This window comes from Leptodactylus fuscus, unplaced genomic scaffold, assembly GCF_031893055.1.
Source record: "Leptodactylus fuscus isolate aLepFus1 unplaced genomic scaffold, aLepFus1.hap2 HAP2_SCAFFOLD_222, whole genome shotgun sequence".
NCBI lineage: Eukaryota > Metazoa > Chordata > Amphibia > Anura > Leptodactylidae > Leptodactylus > Leptodactylus fuscus.
The window spans coordinates 82457-96062 of record NW_027440245.1 but is presented as its reverse complement, the minus strand read 5'-3'; the positions used below and the strand labels follow the sequence as shown (position 1 = coordinate 96062).

At 44.5% G+C, this 13606-nt stretch overlaps 1 protein-coding gene across 1 annotated transcript in view; it reads left to right on the top strand.

Moving 5' to 3' along the window:
• The window catches only part of VWDE (von Willebrand factor D and EGF domains), a 79288-nt gene that overhangs the window by 40806 nt on the left and 24876 nt on the right, over positions 1–13606 (top strand). Inside the window, exons 14-21 of the mRNA XM_075261585.1 lie at positions 2730–2885; positions 3426–3530; positions 3855–3969; positions 5022–5272; positions 8947–9166; positions 10011–10145; positions 10624–10752; positions 12974–13510. Of these exons, the coding sequence (XP_075117686.1) occupies positions 2730–2885; positions 3426–3530; positions 3855–3969; positions 5022–5272; positions 8947–9166; positions 10011–10145; positions 10624–10752; positions 12974–13510 (1648 nt within the window). The remainder of the gene's footprint in view (positions 1–2729; positions 2886–3425; positions 3531–3854; positions 3970–5021; positions 5273–8946; positions 9167–10010; positions 10146–10623; positions 10753–12973; positions 13511–13606) is intronic.

Here is a 13606-nt window from a genome sequence, read left to right as displayed (position 1 = left end):
TGTGTACATACATTACATTACTTATCCTGTATTATACCCCAGAGCTGCGCTCACTATTCTGCTGGTGCAGTCACTGTGTACATACATTACATTACTTATCCTGTATTATACCCCAGAGCTGCTCTCACTATTCTGCTGGTACAGTCACTGTGTACATACATTACATTACTTATCCTGTATTATACTCCAGAGCTGCACTCACTATTCTACTGGTACAGTCGCTGTGTACATACATTACATTACTTATCCTGTATTATACTCCAGAGCTGTGCTCACTATTCTGCTGGTACAGTCACTGTGTACATACATTACATTACTTATCCTGTATTATACTCCAGAGCTGCGCTCACTATTCTGCTGGTACAGTCACTGTGTACATACATTACATTACTTATCCTGTATTATACTCCAGAGCTGTGCTCACTATTCTGCTGGTACAGTCACTGTGTACATACATTACATTACTTATCCTGTATTATACTCCAGAGCTGCACTCACTATTCTGCTGGTACAGTCACTGTGTACATACATTACATTACTTATCCTGTATTATACCCCAGAGCTGCTCTCACTATTCTGCTGGTACAGTCACTGTGTACATACATTACATTACTTATCCTGTATTATACTCCAGAGCTGCACTCACTATTCTGCTGGTACAGTCGCTGTGTACATACATTACATTACTTATCCTGTATTATACCCCAGAGCTGCGCTCACTATTCTGCTGGTACAGTCACTGTGTACATACATTACATTACTTATCCTGTATTATACTCCAGAGCTGCGCTCACTATTCTGCTGGTACAGTCACTGTGTACATACATTACATTACTTATCCTGTATTATACTCCAGAGCTGCGCTCACTATTCTGCTGGTACAGTCACTGTGTACATACATTACATTACTTATCCTGCATTATACTCCAGAGCTGCGCTCACTATTCTGCTGGTGCAGTCCCTGTGTACATACATTACATTGCTTATCCTGTATTATACTCCAGAGCTGCGCTCACTATTCTGCTGGTGCAGTCACTGTGTACATACATTATATTACTTATCCTGTATTATACTCCAGAGCTGCGCTCACTATTCTGCTGGTACAGTCACTGTGTACATACATTACATTACTTATCCTGTATTATACTCCAGAGCTGTGCTCACTATTCTGCTGGTACAGTCACTGTGTACATACATTACATTACTTATCCTGTATTATACTCCAGAGCTGCGCTCACTATTCTGCTGGTACAGTCACTGTGTACATACATTACATTACTTATCCTGTATTATACTCCAGAGCTGTGCTCACTATTCTGCTGGTACAGTCACTGTGTACATACATTACATTACTTATCCTGTATTATACTCCAGAGCTGCACTCACTATTCTGCTGGTACAGTCACTGTGTACATACATTACATTACTTATCCTGTATTATACCCCAGAGCTGCTCTCACTATTCTGCTGGTACAGTCACTGTGTACATACATTACATTACTTATCCTGTATTATACTCCAGAGCTGCACTCACTATTCTGCTGGTACAGTCGCTGTGTACATACATTACATTACTTATCCTGTATTATACCCCAGAGCTGCGCTCACTATTCTGCTGGTACAGTCACTGTGTACATACATTACATTACTTATCCTGTATTATACTCCAGAGCTGCGCTCACTATTCTGCTGGTACAGTCACTGTGTACATACATTACATTACTTATCCTGTATTATACTCCAGAGCTGCGCTCACTATTCTGCTGGTACAGTCACTGTGTACATACATTACATTACTTATCCTGCATTATACTCCAGAGCTGCGCTCACTATTCTGCTGGTGCAGTCCCTGTGTACATACATTACATTGCTTATCCTGTATTATACTCCAGAGCTGCGCTCACTATTCTGCTGGTGCAGTCACTGTGTACATACATTATATTACTTATCCTGTATTATACTCCAGAGCTGCGCTCACTATTCTGCTGGTACAGTCACTGTGTACATACATTACATTACTTATCCTGTATTATACTCCAGAGCTGCGCTCACTATTCTGCTGGTGCAGTCACTGTGTACATACATTACTTATCCTGTATAATACTCCAGAGCTGCGCTCACTATTCTGCTGGTGCAGTCACTGTGTACATACATTACATTACTTATCCTGTATTATACTCCAGAGCTGCGCTCACTATTCTGCTGGTACAGTCACTGTGTGCATACATTACATTACTTATCCTGTATTATACTCCAGAGCTGCGCTCACTATTCTGCTGGTACAGTCACTGTGTACATACATTACATTACTTATCCTGTATTATACTCCAGAGCTGCGCTCACTATTCTGCTGGTACAGTCACTGTGTACATACATTACATTACTTATCCTGTATTATACTCCAGAGCTGCGCTCACTATTCTGCTGGTACAGTCACTGTGTACATACATTACGTTACTTATCCTGTATTATACTCCAGAGCTGCACTCACTATTCTGCTGGTACGGTCACTGTGTACATACATTACATTACTTATCCTGTATTATACTCCAGAGCTGCGCTCACTATTCTGCTGGTACAGTCACTGTGTACATACATTACTTAGAATTGTATGGTGACCGCTCTCTATTGCTCTTTATATTGTGCACATTTGTTAGTATATAATACTGCCCCCTATGTGCTTTCTAACTAAACCTCCCTATGTGCTGCGGTGTTTCCCATGCTCCCAGTATAGTGGAGGCAGATGGACCCTTCTTGAGCCAGTACTTACAGACGCCACATTCAGGAACCCCAGAGCTGTGGACTGTCAGATTCCTGTCGATGTGGCGCAGACTGATGGGATGGATCCTGTAGATGAGAAACCCATCGCACGCTGGAGAGTTAAGGTAGAGGATTTCATTTTATGTTTTGCTGGAAGGAATACAGTATTATTATTATTATTATTGTGTACAGCACTATATGGCGATATTCTAATCACAGTGTACAATACCATATGTCAGTATTACTATTATGGGATACTGTACTGTATGGCAGTATTATTATGATGATATAGAGCACTGTATGGCATCAATATTATGGTGTACAGCACTATATGACAATATCATTACAATGGTGTATAGCACTATATGGCAATAGCCTTTTCACAGTGTATAGCACTTAGTGGTGTCATTTTCAGCACTGTATGACCATATCATGATCATAGTGTACAGTACTATATGGGAGTATTACAAGCCTGAAATAATGTCACTGGGACATGTCATGACTTTCTCATCCTGGGGGCTTCACTGCTGGGACCTCCAACCATCAAAACTGGACCCTTTACCAGAACTTTGTTGACCTTGTCTTAGTGATCATTGGCGCCCCTAGTGGTCGGTCCTCCAGCACCACCACACCAAGTAATTCCCAATTCTCTCTGTTACCCGCAGGTGTCCAATGATGGCGAGATATTCAGTAACTTCAAGTCCATGACCTTATATGACGGCGCCTGCCAGACCTGTGACCCCCTGTCCGACGGGCTGTGTACACTAAAGGTAAGTTATAGTAGGGTCTATGCTGGCCATCCTCAATCTGATCACATGGTGTCCCCCTATCACCTGGATACAATGTGACACAAGGAAGATTTATTAAACTCAAACTGGAGATCCCTCCACCCGACTGTAAGTACAAAATGAGTCCCTTGACATTGTGATCCAAGGACACTTGGCCATAACGGCGGGTGATGTCATGGCTGCCTGACAACTGGTCTCTTACCGTTCTGATGTTGTCACAGGGTGGGAGCGACTTTGTCCCCCGACTAATGGGAACGATCCTTCTGCTCCGTCCTCGATGTGAAGATCATTTTCGTTCTTTTCCAGGAGAAGACGTGCAACATTGATGGGCTCTGCTATGCCGAAGGAGACATCAACCCGACAAGTCCCTGCTTAATGTGCAAGCCGAGTGTCTCCAAGATGACCTGGTCCATCGCGGACAGTAAGATCTCGTCATTTACAGTCCAATCGTTTATAGGGACACTTCATTCCTCAATAGCATGAAGGTTAGGTACCCCAAAAAGGAAGGTCCCCATTGTCAAGACTGATTCCTGCTCCTTGAGTACCAGACTGGGGAACTAGAACATTGGACACCATCTCTCAAGCTCTCCTTATACCTAATGTTCCAGCCAAGAGCTATTCCTTCCAACTCTCCTTGCACATGCATGCTTAGCAAGGTCATGTGTGCATGTGTATGCAAAGTAATCCACTTCTAGAAACCTCTAGCAGCATCATATCTTCCATGGGAACAAAGGACTGGACATGCTGAAATACAACATGCCCAATCCCCCTCTTTCCCTGACATTGAGCACCAGAGGAGGGTTAGGTCATCCCCTTAAACTTTGCCAGTTCAGCTGTTTTTATGTTCTGTATATGGTTATCAGGTTATCAGGGGGCCGTTAAATAGTTAAAATAGGATCTACGCATGCTCTGGATAAGTGTGCCAGAGCCCTGGCTTAATGATCGGGTAGAGCGCTCTTCAATCTCAGTCTGATCATAGAGAGAACTGTGCAGTCAGACAGTTACAGCTGCGCGGTTCTCTTTATCCCCTGTACTCCTTTCTATGAGCAGTGCAGAGAGGAAACAGAAAGTTGCGTAGACCACCAGGGAATGTAGATGTAATATCCCCACTCTGCCCAAGACCACCAGGAGCATTAACATTAACCCTTCACTACCCTAGACCACCAGGTAGGAAGACTTTAACCTTGTGCTAGGCCTGGATACTCCTTAATGCCATATGAAGATAATGAAGAAGCCATATTTTACCTGCATTGATACATAAATGATGATTGGTAACAGGTTAACTCGTGACCCCAACAGTAAACTTATAAGGGGCCCTCATGTCACGAGAACCACCATCAGCAATGGTCACAAAACGGAAAGTTTATTATCATAGTCCCTGTCGAATCGCCTCTTTCCCCTCCATCCTCGGTCACCTCTCTTCTTTCCCCTCCCCTACCCCATCTTCTTCTAAGACAATCCTTTCTCTTCCAGATAATCAGCCTCCAGAGCTTCACTCCTTACCAGAACAGCTGCAGACATTTCACAGCGAGAACTTTGTCTACCAGTTTGTGGGGTCAGATCCAGAAGGTTCGGCAATCCTGTTCACGTTACAGTCTGGTCCAGAAGGGGCCAGTCTGTCCCCGGCAGGATTACTGATCTGGAAGGTGATGTCACTGACTACAGAGAAGGTCGCGTTCTCAGTCTTGGATGACTGTAATGCCAAGACGACGGTAACAGTGGAGGTAAGTCACATGTAGGATAATGTAGTGTCCACCTTCCAATACCATAGCATATGATATAGAGATAAGTAATATAATTCTGCCTGCCACTAGAGGGAGCTCAGGAGCTTACTGCATACTGCTTACTATAGAGCTCACTGTATATACAGTATGGAGTTATCTAATCAGCTCCCTCTAGTGGTGACTGCCGGGAATTATGCCTATGGGGTACGACGATAGAGGTGATGGGTTCACCTCCAGGTATAAAACAACTTTTCATAAATGAATAGTGCAGGTGAATGTAGGAAATTATGTAATATCTCTTATTAAAAGAATATGTTAGTTATTACATAGAAGTCTATGGAGTGGGGGAAAGGAACAAATACCTACAGCTGCTACACTGAGTGAGAGCTCTTCTGACACTGCTGTATCTTCAGCATACTGCACAGAATGAAGCAATAAATCAATTAACAGTCTCCTCCTCCCACTCCCCTCTCCATAGACATCTTTGTATGAGCTAGAGTATTATAGGTAAGACAATATGTAAGAGTGAAGGTAAGGGGGAGGAGAGCAATCTAAGAAGCGGCTAAAGAAACAGATTGCTACAATAAGATATTACAATGTTTCTTATCAGGGCCGGCTCCAGGTTTTTATGGGCCCTTGGGCGACAGAGCCTCAGTGGGCCCCCTTGTAAAGGAGGGGCGGGGGAGTTGAGACACTGTGCGTCGCAGATGAAGCGAGTGATGTCATGCAGGAGTGTGGCGTCACCAACCGCCATACCTCCCAATTTTTAAAGAGAAGAAAGAGGAGCAAAATGTGCGGCAAATTTGGCTCCACCCACTTTTGTTGGAATTCCACCCATTCTCGTTCATTTATCATGTGCTCCCACACAGTACAATCCTCCTAGCAGTCACCTGTAAATTATATGCCCCCCCCTCCATCTCTCCCCCAGTTTCATATACACCCTTCCTTTGCCCCCAGTTTCATGTCCCCCCTCCATCTCTGTCCCCAGTGTTCATCACGTTCTCCCCCTTCATCTGCCCACAGTTTCATGTCCCCCGTCTCTGCCCCAGTGTCATGCTGTTCCACCCCCCCCATCTCTGCCCCAGTGTCATGCCGTTCCCACCCCTCCCCTTAATTTGCCCCCCCAGTTTCATTGGGCCCCCTCCATCTTTGTCCCCAGTTTCATGCCGTTCTCTTCCCCACCCACCTTCATCTTCCCAAGTGTCATGCCGTTCCCCCCTTCCCCTTCATTTGCCCCCCAGTTTCATGGGCCCCCTTCATTAATGTTTCACACCTTAATATGTAATACAAACAAAACACTTACACTCACCTTCCATCACTCACCTTCTATCACTCACTTTCCATCGATCCCCCAACGCTCCTCTCTCCAGTCACATACGCGATGCAGGAGCTGTGAGTTCAGCTCCTGATTAGCTCCGGACCGGCTTTGCGTGTGTAAGCGTGATGTGGTGACGTCATCCGCGCCTACACACGCAAGCCGGGCCGGAGCTTTAAAGTAGGAGCTGAACTCACAGCTCCTGCTTTAATCGCGTATGTATTCCACTTTATTAGGTACACCTGTCCAACTGCTCGTTAACACTTAATTTCTAATCAGCCAATACACATGGCGGCAACTCAGTGCATTTAGGCATGTAGACATGGTCAAGACAATCTCCTGCAGTTCAAACCGAGCATCAGTATGGGGAAGAAAGGTGATTTGAGTGCCTTGTGAACGTGGCATGGTTGTTGGTGCCAGAAGGGCTGGTCTGAGTATTTCAGAAACTGCTGATCTACTGGGATTTTTCACGCACAACCATCTCTAGGTTTTACAGAGAATGGTCCGAAAAAGAAAAAACATCCAGTGAGCGGCAGTTCTGTGGGGGGCGGAAATGCCTTGTTGATGCCAGAGGTCAGAGGAGAATGGCCAGACTGGTTTCGAGCTGATAGAAAGGGCAACAGTGACTCAAATAGCCACCCGTTACAACCAAGGTAGCCAGAAGAGCATCTCTGAACGCCGCACAGTACGTCCAACTTTGAGGCTACAGATGGGCTACAGCAGCAGAAGACCACACCGGGTGCCACTCCTTTCAGCTAAGAACAGGAAACTGAGGCTACAATTTGCACAAGCTCATCGAAATTGGACAATTGAAGATTGGAAAAACGTTGCCTGGTCTGATGAGTTCTCGATTTCTGCTGCGACATTCGGATGGTAGGGTCAGAATTTGGCGTCAACAACATGAAATGCATGGACGGTTCAGGCTGGTGGTGGTGGTGTCATGGTATGGGGAATATTTTCTTGGCACTCTTTGGGCCCCTTGGTACCAATTGAGCATCGTTGCAACGCCAAAGCCTACCTGAGTATTGTTGCTGACCATGTCCATCCCTTTATGACCACAATGTATCCAACATCTGATGGCTACTTTCAGCAGGATAATGCAATGCCATGTCATAAAGCTGGAATCATCTCAGACTGGTTTCTTGAACATGACAATGAGTTCACTGTACTCCAATGGCCTCCACAGTCACCAGATCTCAATCCAATAGAGGAGCATCTTTGGGATGTGGTGGAACAGGAGATTCGCATCATGGATGTGCAGCCGACAAATCTGCGGCAACTGTGTGATGCCATCATGTCAATATGGACCAAAATCTCTGAGGAATGCTTCCAGCACCTTGTTGTATCTATGCCACGAAGAATTGAGGCAGTTCTGAAGGCAAAAGGGGGTCCAACCCGTTACTAGCATGGTGTACCTAATAAAGTGGCCGGTGAGTGTATATGGGAGGATTTGGAGGCCGGGGGCTGTCGTTCACCCTCCACACTCATTTCCCTTTGTGAGGGTCTGAAGTGTCTCCTGTCAGCTCCAGAGTCCCTGGAATCACAGATAAGATCTCTTTGAAGTTCACAAGATGTGGAAACATCTCCTGGACATGAAAGTCTCCGACACTTCCGATGAGAGTGCTTGATCCTCAGATAACAGGGACAGGAGTTATATACCTTGTGTCAAGTATCATTATAGGCTTTGTGAGACTTCAGGCTGCAATTTGTTATTCTGTGACCCACAAAGACCCCCACCGCAAACCCCCCTAACCCCATGACCTGGAATAAACTAAAGAGCAACTCAAGGCAAATAGAAACATTCTCCTGTCGTATGTGTGCAAAACCTGTAACATTACTCAGAAAGGGGCACCAATGATCTCAAAAGATATTAAAGGGGGACCTTTCACCACTTCCACCAACCTGAGCACTTTTCATAGCCACCCCTCCACTGATTTCAGCACAGTTGGAATTTTTTCTCTAGCCCCCACCGTTCCTGAGCAATCAGTGCTGTTAGTTTTGGTGTCTGATATACTAACTAGACTCCCTAATGGCAAGAGGATGGTGTTAGGCAGGACAAGGCAAGGGGGCGTGTTTCTGAGCTCAGACACTGTCTCCTCTAATTGGAGCGCTGAGTCACGCCCCCTTACCTGCTCCTGCCTGACACCACCCACTTGCATTAGGGAGTCTAGTTAGGATCTCAGACACCAAAACTAACTGCACTGATTGCTCGGGAACGGTCGGGGATAGAGAAATAATTCCAACTGTGCTGGAGTCAATGGAGAGGAGCCTATTAAAGAATAAAAGGAGGAGGTGGTGACAGGTCCGCTAGAAATCTACATTATGACCTATTGATAGATCCTTATTATTCTCTTTTTAGGTGTCGGTTAAAGCCTGCGGATGCCTGAATGGGGGATCGTGTACGGCAAATGTCAATTTCCCACCAGGGAAAGGGGAATATCTCTGTGTCTGTGCAGCGGGATATGAAGGAGACAGCTGTGAAAGAGACATAGATGACTGTCAGCCTAACCCGTGCCGTGCTGGACGATGTGTGGACCAGGTCAACGGCCATCACTGCGAATGTCCTGCTGGTCTAAAAGGTAGAGAGTCAAAGATAGGAAGCAAAACATTCTCATAGTAAGATTGTGAGAAATATCCGAGGGTCAGATTCCAAAACTGAGCAATAGAATACACTATAGGCTAATAAGAGAGATAAGATAAGATAAGATAATCCTTTAATAGTCCCACAATGGGGAAATATAGTCATCCTGTGCAGTATCTCAATGGGATGTACTAGGACTGGCAGATCATCTTCAGGACACTGGACGTTAAAGACGTTGCACCACCATACAGTATCATAGTCATTGTATAGATCATCTCGAACATGGTGCTATAGAAAAACATCTAGTGAAACATGATGCGCTTACTTACATGGAATGGCGCCACCTTTAGTTCACAGTGTGTAGCAATGTGCACGTCCACCTGATGAGCTGAGTACTGGTGGACACACATGCTCAGTTCTCATTCTCCACACAGCCAGTAGAAATCCACACAGCCAATAGAAAAAGCTCAGGAGAGAAGTGGAGACTGTACAGTAGGGGGCAGTATAGATAAGAATAAATAATAAGATAGAAATATATTGTAAGCCTGTGGGGGGGGGGGGATGGATTCCACTCCCAACAGCACCAAAGGGAACACATGGAAGCATCTCTCTCTATCTGGAGGACCCAACTGTGTAATACTTAAAATACCCAGTGGGGGCGCTGAAGGGAAAGTGAACACTTGCTGAAGATTACAGCTGATCGCTGAGAGTCCTAGCAATGAGCACGTTGTCTAATCTGCCTCTTAATGGGGACCCATCTGACAAAAAGGGACTGTAAAGGAGGACGACCCCCTTAAATGGTTACATCTATGAAGATATTTCAATCATTGTCTTGTCCCTAGGTAAAGCCTGTGAGGAGGATGTGGATGAGTGTCTGTCCGCCCCCTGTTACCCTGGAGTGTCCTGCACCAATACATTGGGCTCATACACCTGCGCTTCATGTCCAGATGGTTATGAAGGAGACGGAAGAATATGTGGTAAGTATATATATATATATATATATATATATCCCGCTATCTGCCTGCAGGGGGTGTTGTGGCTGCTGTAACATCTGCATTTTGTTAAAGGGATATTTCAGATTTATGTAAATAGCACGTTCTCCCGATTTCTTATATACTTTGTGTATCAGCTCCTCCCCATTGTCAGGACCTCCACTTTCTGTCAGTGAATAGTAACCGTTTTGATACATTGTAGCAGCCCCACATCTGTGAGATCAATGAATATTAACCGTTCTGATACATTGTAACAACCCCTCATCTGTGAGATCAGTGAATAGTAACCATCCTGATACATTGTAACAACCCCTCACCTGTGTGATCGGCGCATTCGCCCCCTCTAGACATACACCAGGATACTTCTATTCACTGACAGGTCTGGAAAAATCTGCAAATACAACCAGAGACTTGATAATCCGGTAATGTCCCCTGCATGCTGCTGTTCTCTTTTATCACCCAGTGCAAGTTATTGTGACCACACGGACCCCCAGGACCGAGACCCCAGCGAAATATAATATCCACACAAGTGACCGAGAACAAACAAGTGAAGAAAAAGATGAAAGTATTCTACACCCGTCATATCCAAAAGGTGAGTAACCAGCCTGGCGGGTGTGCTACAATGTATAGAACCTTATCTTTATATCTTACCGTTTTGTGTATACAGCTCTTACACAGGACTATGTGTATCCATCGTTACAGACTACAGATAAACCTTATGTATTGTCGTATCGCTATCTCATGACTTGCTATATGATCCCCTTCCCCATGCTGGAGCGTCCTGGAGGAGACCTACCCATAGTAATGGAAGTATAATGGTGCCTCATCCGTAATGTAAGCACCGCCGCGCTGTGCCGAGTAGCTGCTGACCAGGACGCCACGCACCATTTAGCGGGACAATTAGCCAGAGCCGTCATGTAATAACAGACTAGTAATAAGATAATTTACTGAAGCGGTTAATGAATTATATCAGGTCCACCAGCCGAATGTTTCCCCACATTCCTCCCCAATGCTGTAAAGTGGAGCCGCGTGTGTTTATTTGATCCAAGTCCTGGAGAAAAATGGCCGCTATTCTGAGGGAACGCGCAGGAATCCATGGAACAATCAGGAATCTAATGTATAGATGTAATGTAGTCACCGCCGAGAGGAAGAGGAGGCAGAAGGAAGTGAAGGAGTCACCAAGAACATACAAGTGATGGCTACAATAAGAGCACAAGCTGCAGATGGAGAACACTATAGAGCGGTCACACATCTCCATCGTCTTCCATCTCATCCTACGCTGCTACTTCTTCTTTCTGTTCCATTTTGTAATTTATTTTTGTTCTTCTTTCTCATTCTGCTTCCTCGTAGATTTTTCCTCTTTCTCCTTTGTCTTATTCCTCCTCCTTTAGTTTCTTTGATTCTTAATCATACTATTGCTTTTTCTTCTTTGCTTTCTCTTCCTATTTTCTATGGCATTCTCCTCTTCCTTCTCTCCCACTTCTCTACAGCCTCTTAATTGTTATTCTTCTATTCTACATCATCTTCTTCTCTTTCTTCTTTTTCCCTTCTGTTCCTTTTATTCATCTTCTTCCATTTCCTAAGTACATTTTGTCATCTTCCTTTTCTACAATTCGTATCTTCTTCCTTCTTCTGTGCTCCCTCTTGCTCCTTTTCTCTTCCCTTCCTTTTCCTCTTCTTCTATTTTCCATTGTATCTTCTTCTTTATCTTTCTCTCCTTCTTCTCCTCCTCCTCCTTCTTCTCCGTCTTCTACTCCTTCTTCTTCTTCTTCTTCTCTTTCTTCTCATTCTTCTCCTCCTTCTTATTCTCCTTCACCTTCTTCTCCTTCTCCTCCTTCTCTTTCTTCTCCTTCTCCTCCTCCTTCTTCCTCTTCTTCTCCTTCTTCTACTCCTTCTCCTCCTCCTTCTTCCTCTTCTTCTCCTTCTTCTTCTCCTTCTCTTTCTTCTCATTTTTCTCCTCCTTCTTCTCCTTCTTATTCTCCTTCACCTTCTTCTACTTCTCCTCCTTCTTTCTTCTCCTTCTCCTCCTCCTCCTTCTTCCTCTTTTTCTCCTTCTTCTTCTCTTTCTTCTCCTCCTTCTTCTTCTTCTCTTTCTTCTCCTTCTTCTCCTCCTTCTTCTCCTTCTTATTCTTCTTAACCTTCTCCTTCTTCTCCTTCTTCTCCTCCTTCTCCTCCTTGTTCCTTCCCATCTCACTCTATTTCTTCTTCATTCCTAATTCATTGATTTCATATTCTTCTCTTCTCCTACTTTTCTTCTTTTTACGATCAGTCAGTGTTAAGATTAATGTTTGTAAATTTGTTTCTTTCTTGGTCGTCTTCTTCTTCTCTTCCGTTCATCTTTACTTTACACAATTGCCTTTTCGAGGGAATATTAGTTGACTATTCCTATGATCTGGATCTTCTATCTTCAACTTCTCTTTTGTGGAAGTCTTGGCCACCAGCCATAAAGGAGAGGTGGCTTTATATATCTATCTATTGAGTTATGTTGGCCAGTAGCTATTCTCCGCTACTTCCTTCTACACCTCCAAGCTCAGCTCATGTATCTGAATGGGTAGAGGGGAACAAGATACCACCAGACACCTCAGCCAGAGTTAATATGAACAAAGTATCACTCATGCTGATCATCCCTAACCGTTTTCTCTAACATATAGGAGAGAGATGATGTTTCTCCCCATATTTTTGTGATTGTCGACCAAACCCACCAAAAACACCAGGTTCATCCAATGTTTTCCTCATTTGTATGGCCACCTTGCAAAAACCAGTTCCTCTTGTACATCAACAAGTAACTACTGTATATATCTTTTTGACTGTAGATCTTCCTGACGCTCCAAGCCCTACAGAAAGTAGCAAAAGACCAAAAACCTCCATTGTACCAACGACCCAAAACCTTCCATCCCTTATGACGGCCAACGATCCAAAGAGGACAACCTTCTCCAAGATACTGAACGGGCGCAGAACAACTCCTCATCTACTCCGCAATGGTTGGGTCACCAGTCACATGTCAAGGTCTGGATACCGAGGAACGACCAATGAGTTTCCTATGGGCAGAGGGGTAACTTCCATCTCTCAGCAGAGGACAACTGTAGAAGACAAGGTCCACGCTAATAAGAAGAATGAAGTCAATGAAATACTGAACACCAATGGTGACCAAGAACTGGAAGATATCACCTCTCTGGGGAACAGGTCAGAAGATCGAGGGGAGCTGAAAAGCTTTACTGCGGCTCCAGAGAAATTGACCTGCGCAGACCTTCCATGTTTCCGGGGTGTTACTTGTGAACCCCGAGCAGACGGAGGCTTCAAATGTGGAAGGTGTCCCTATGGATATTATGGAGATGGAGTGACCTGCAAAGGTATGATAATAATAACAAACTGGGAATGTATTGTAAGCATGTGGAAACCCCCCCAAAATTTTGGAATCATCCCAAAATTTTTGGATAATGACAATA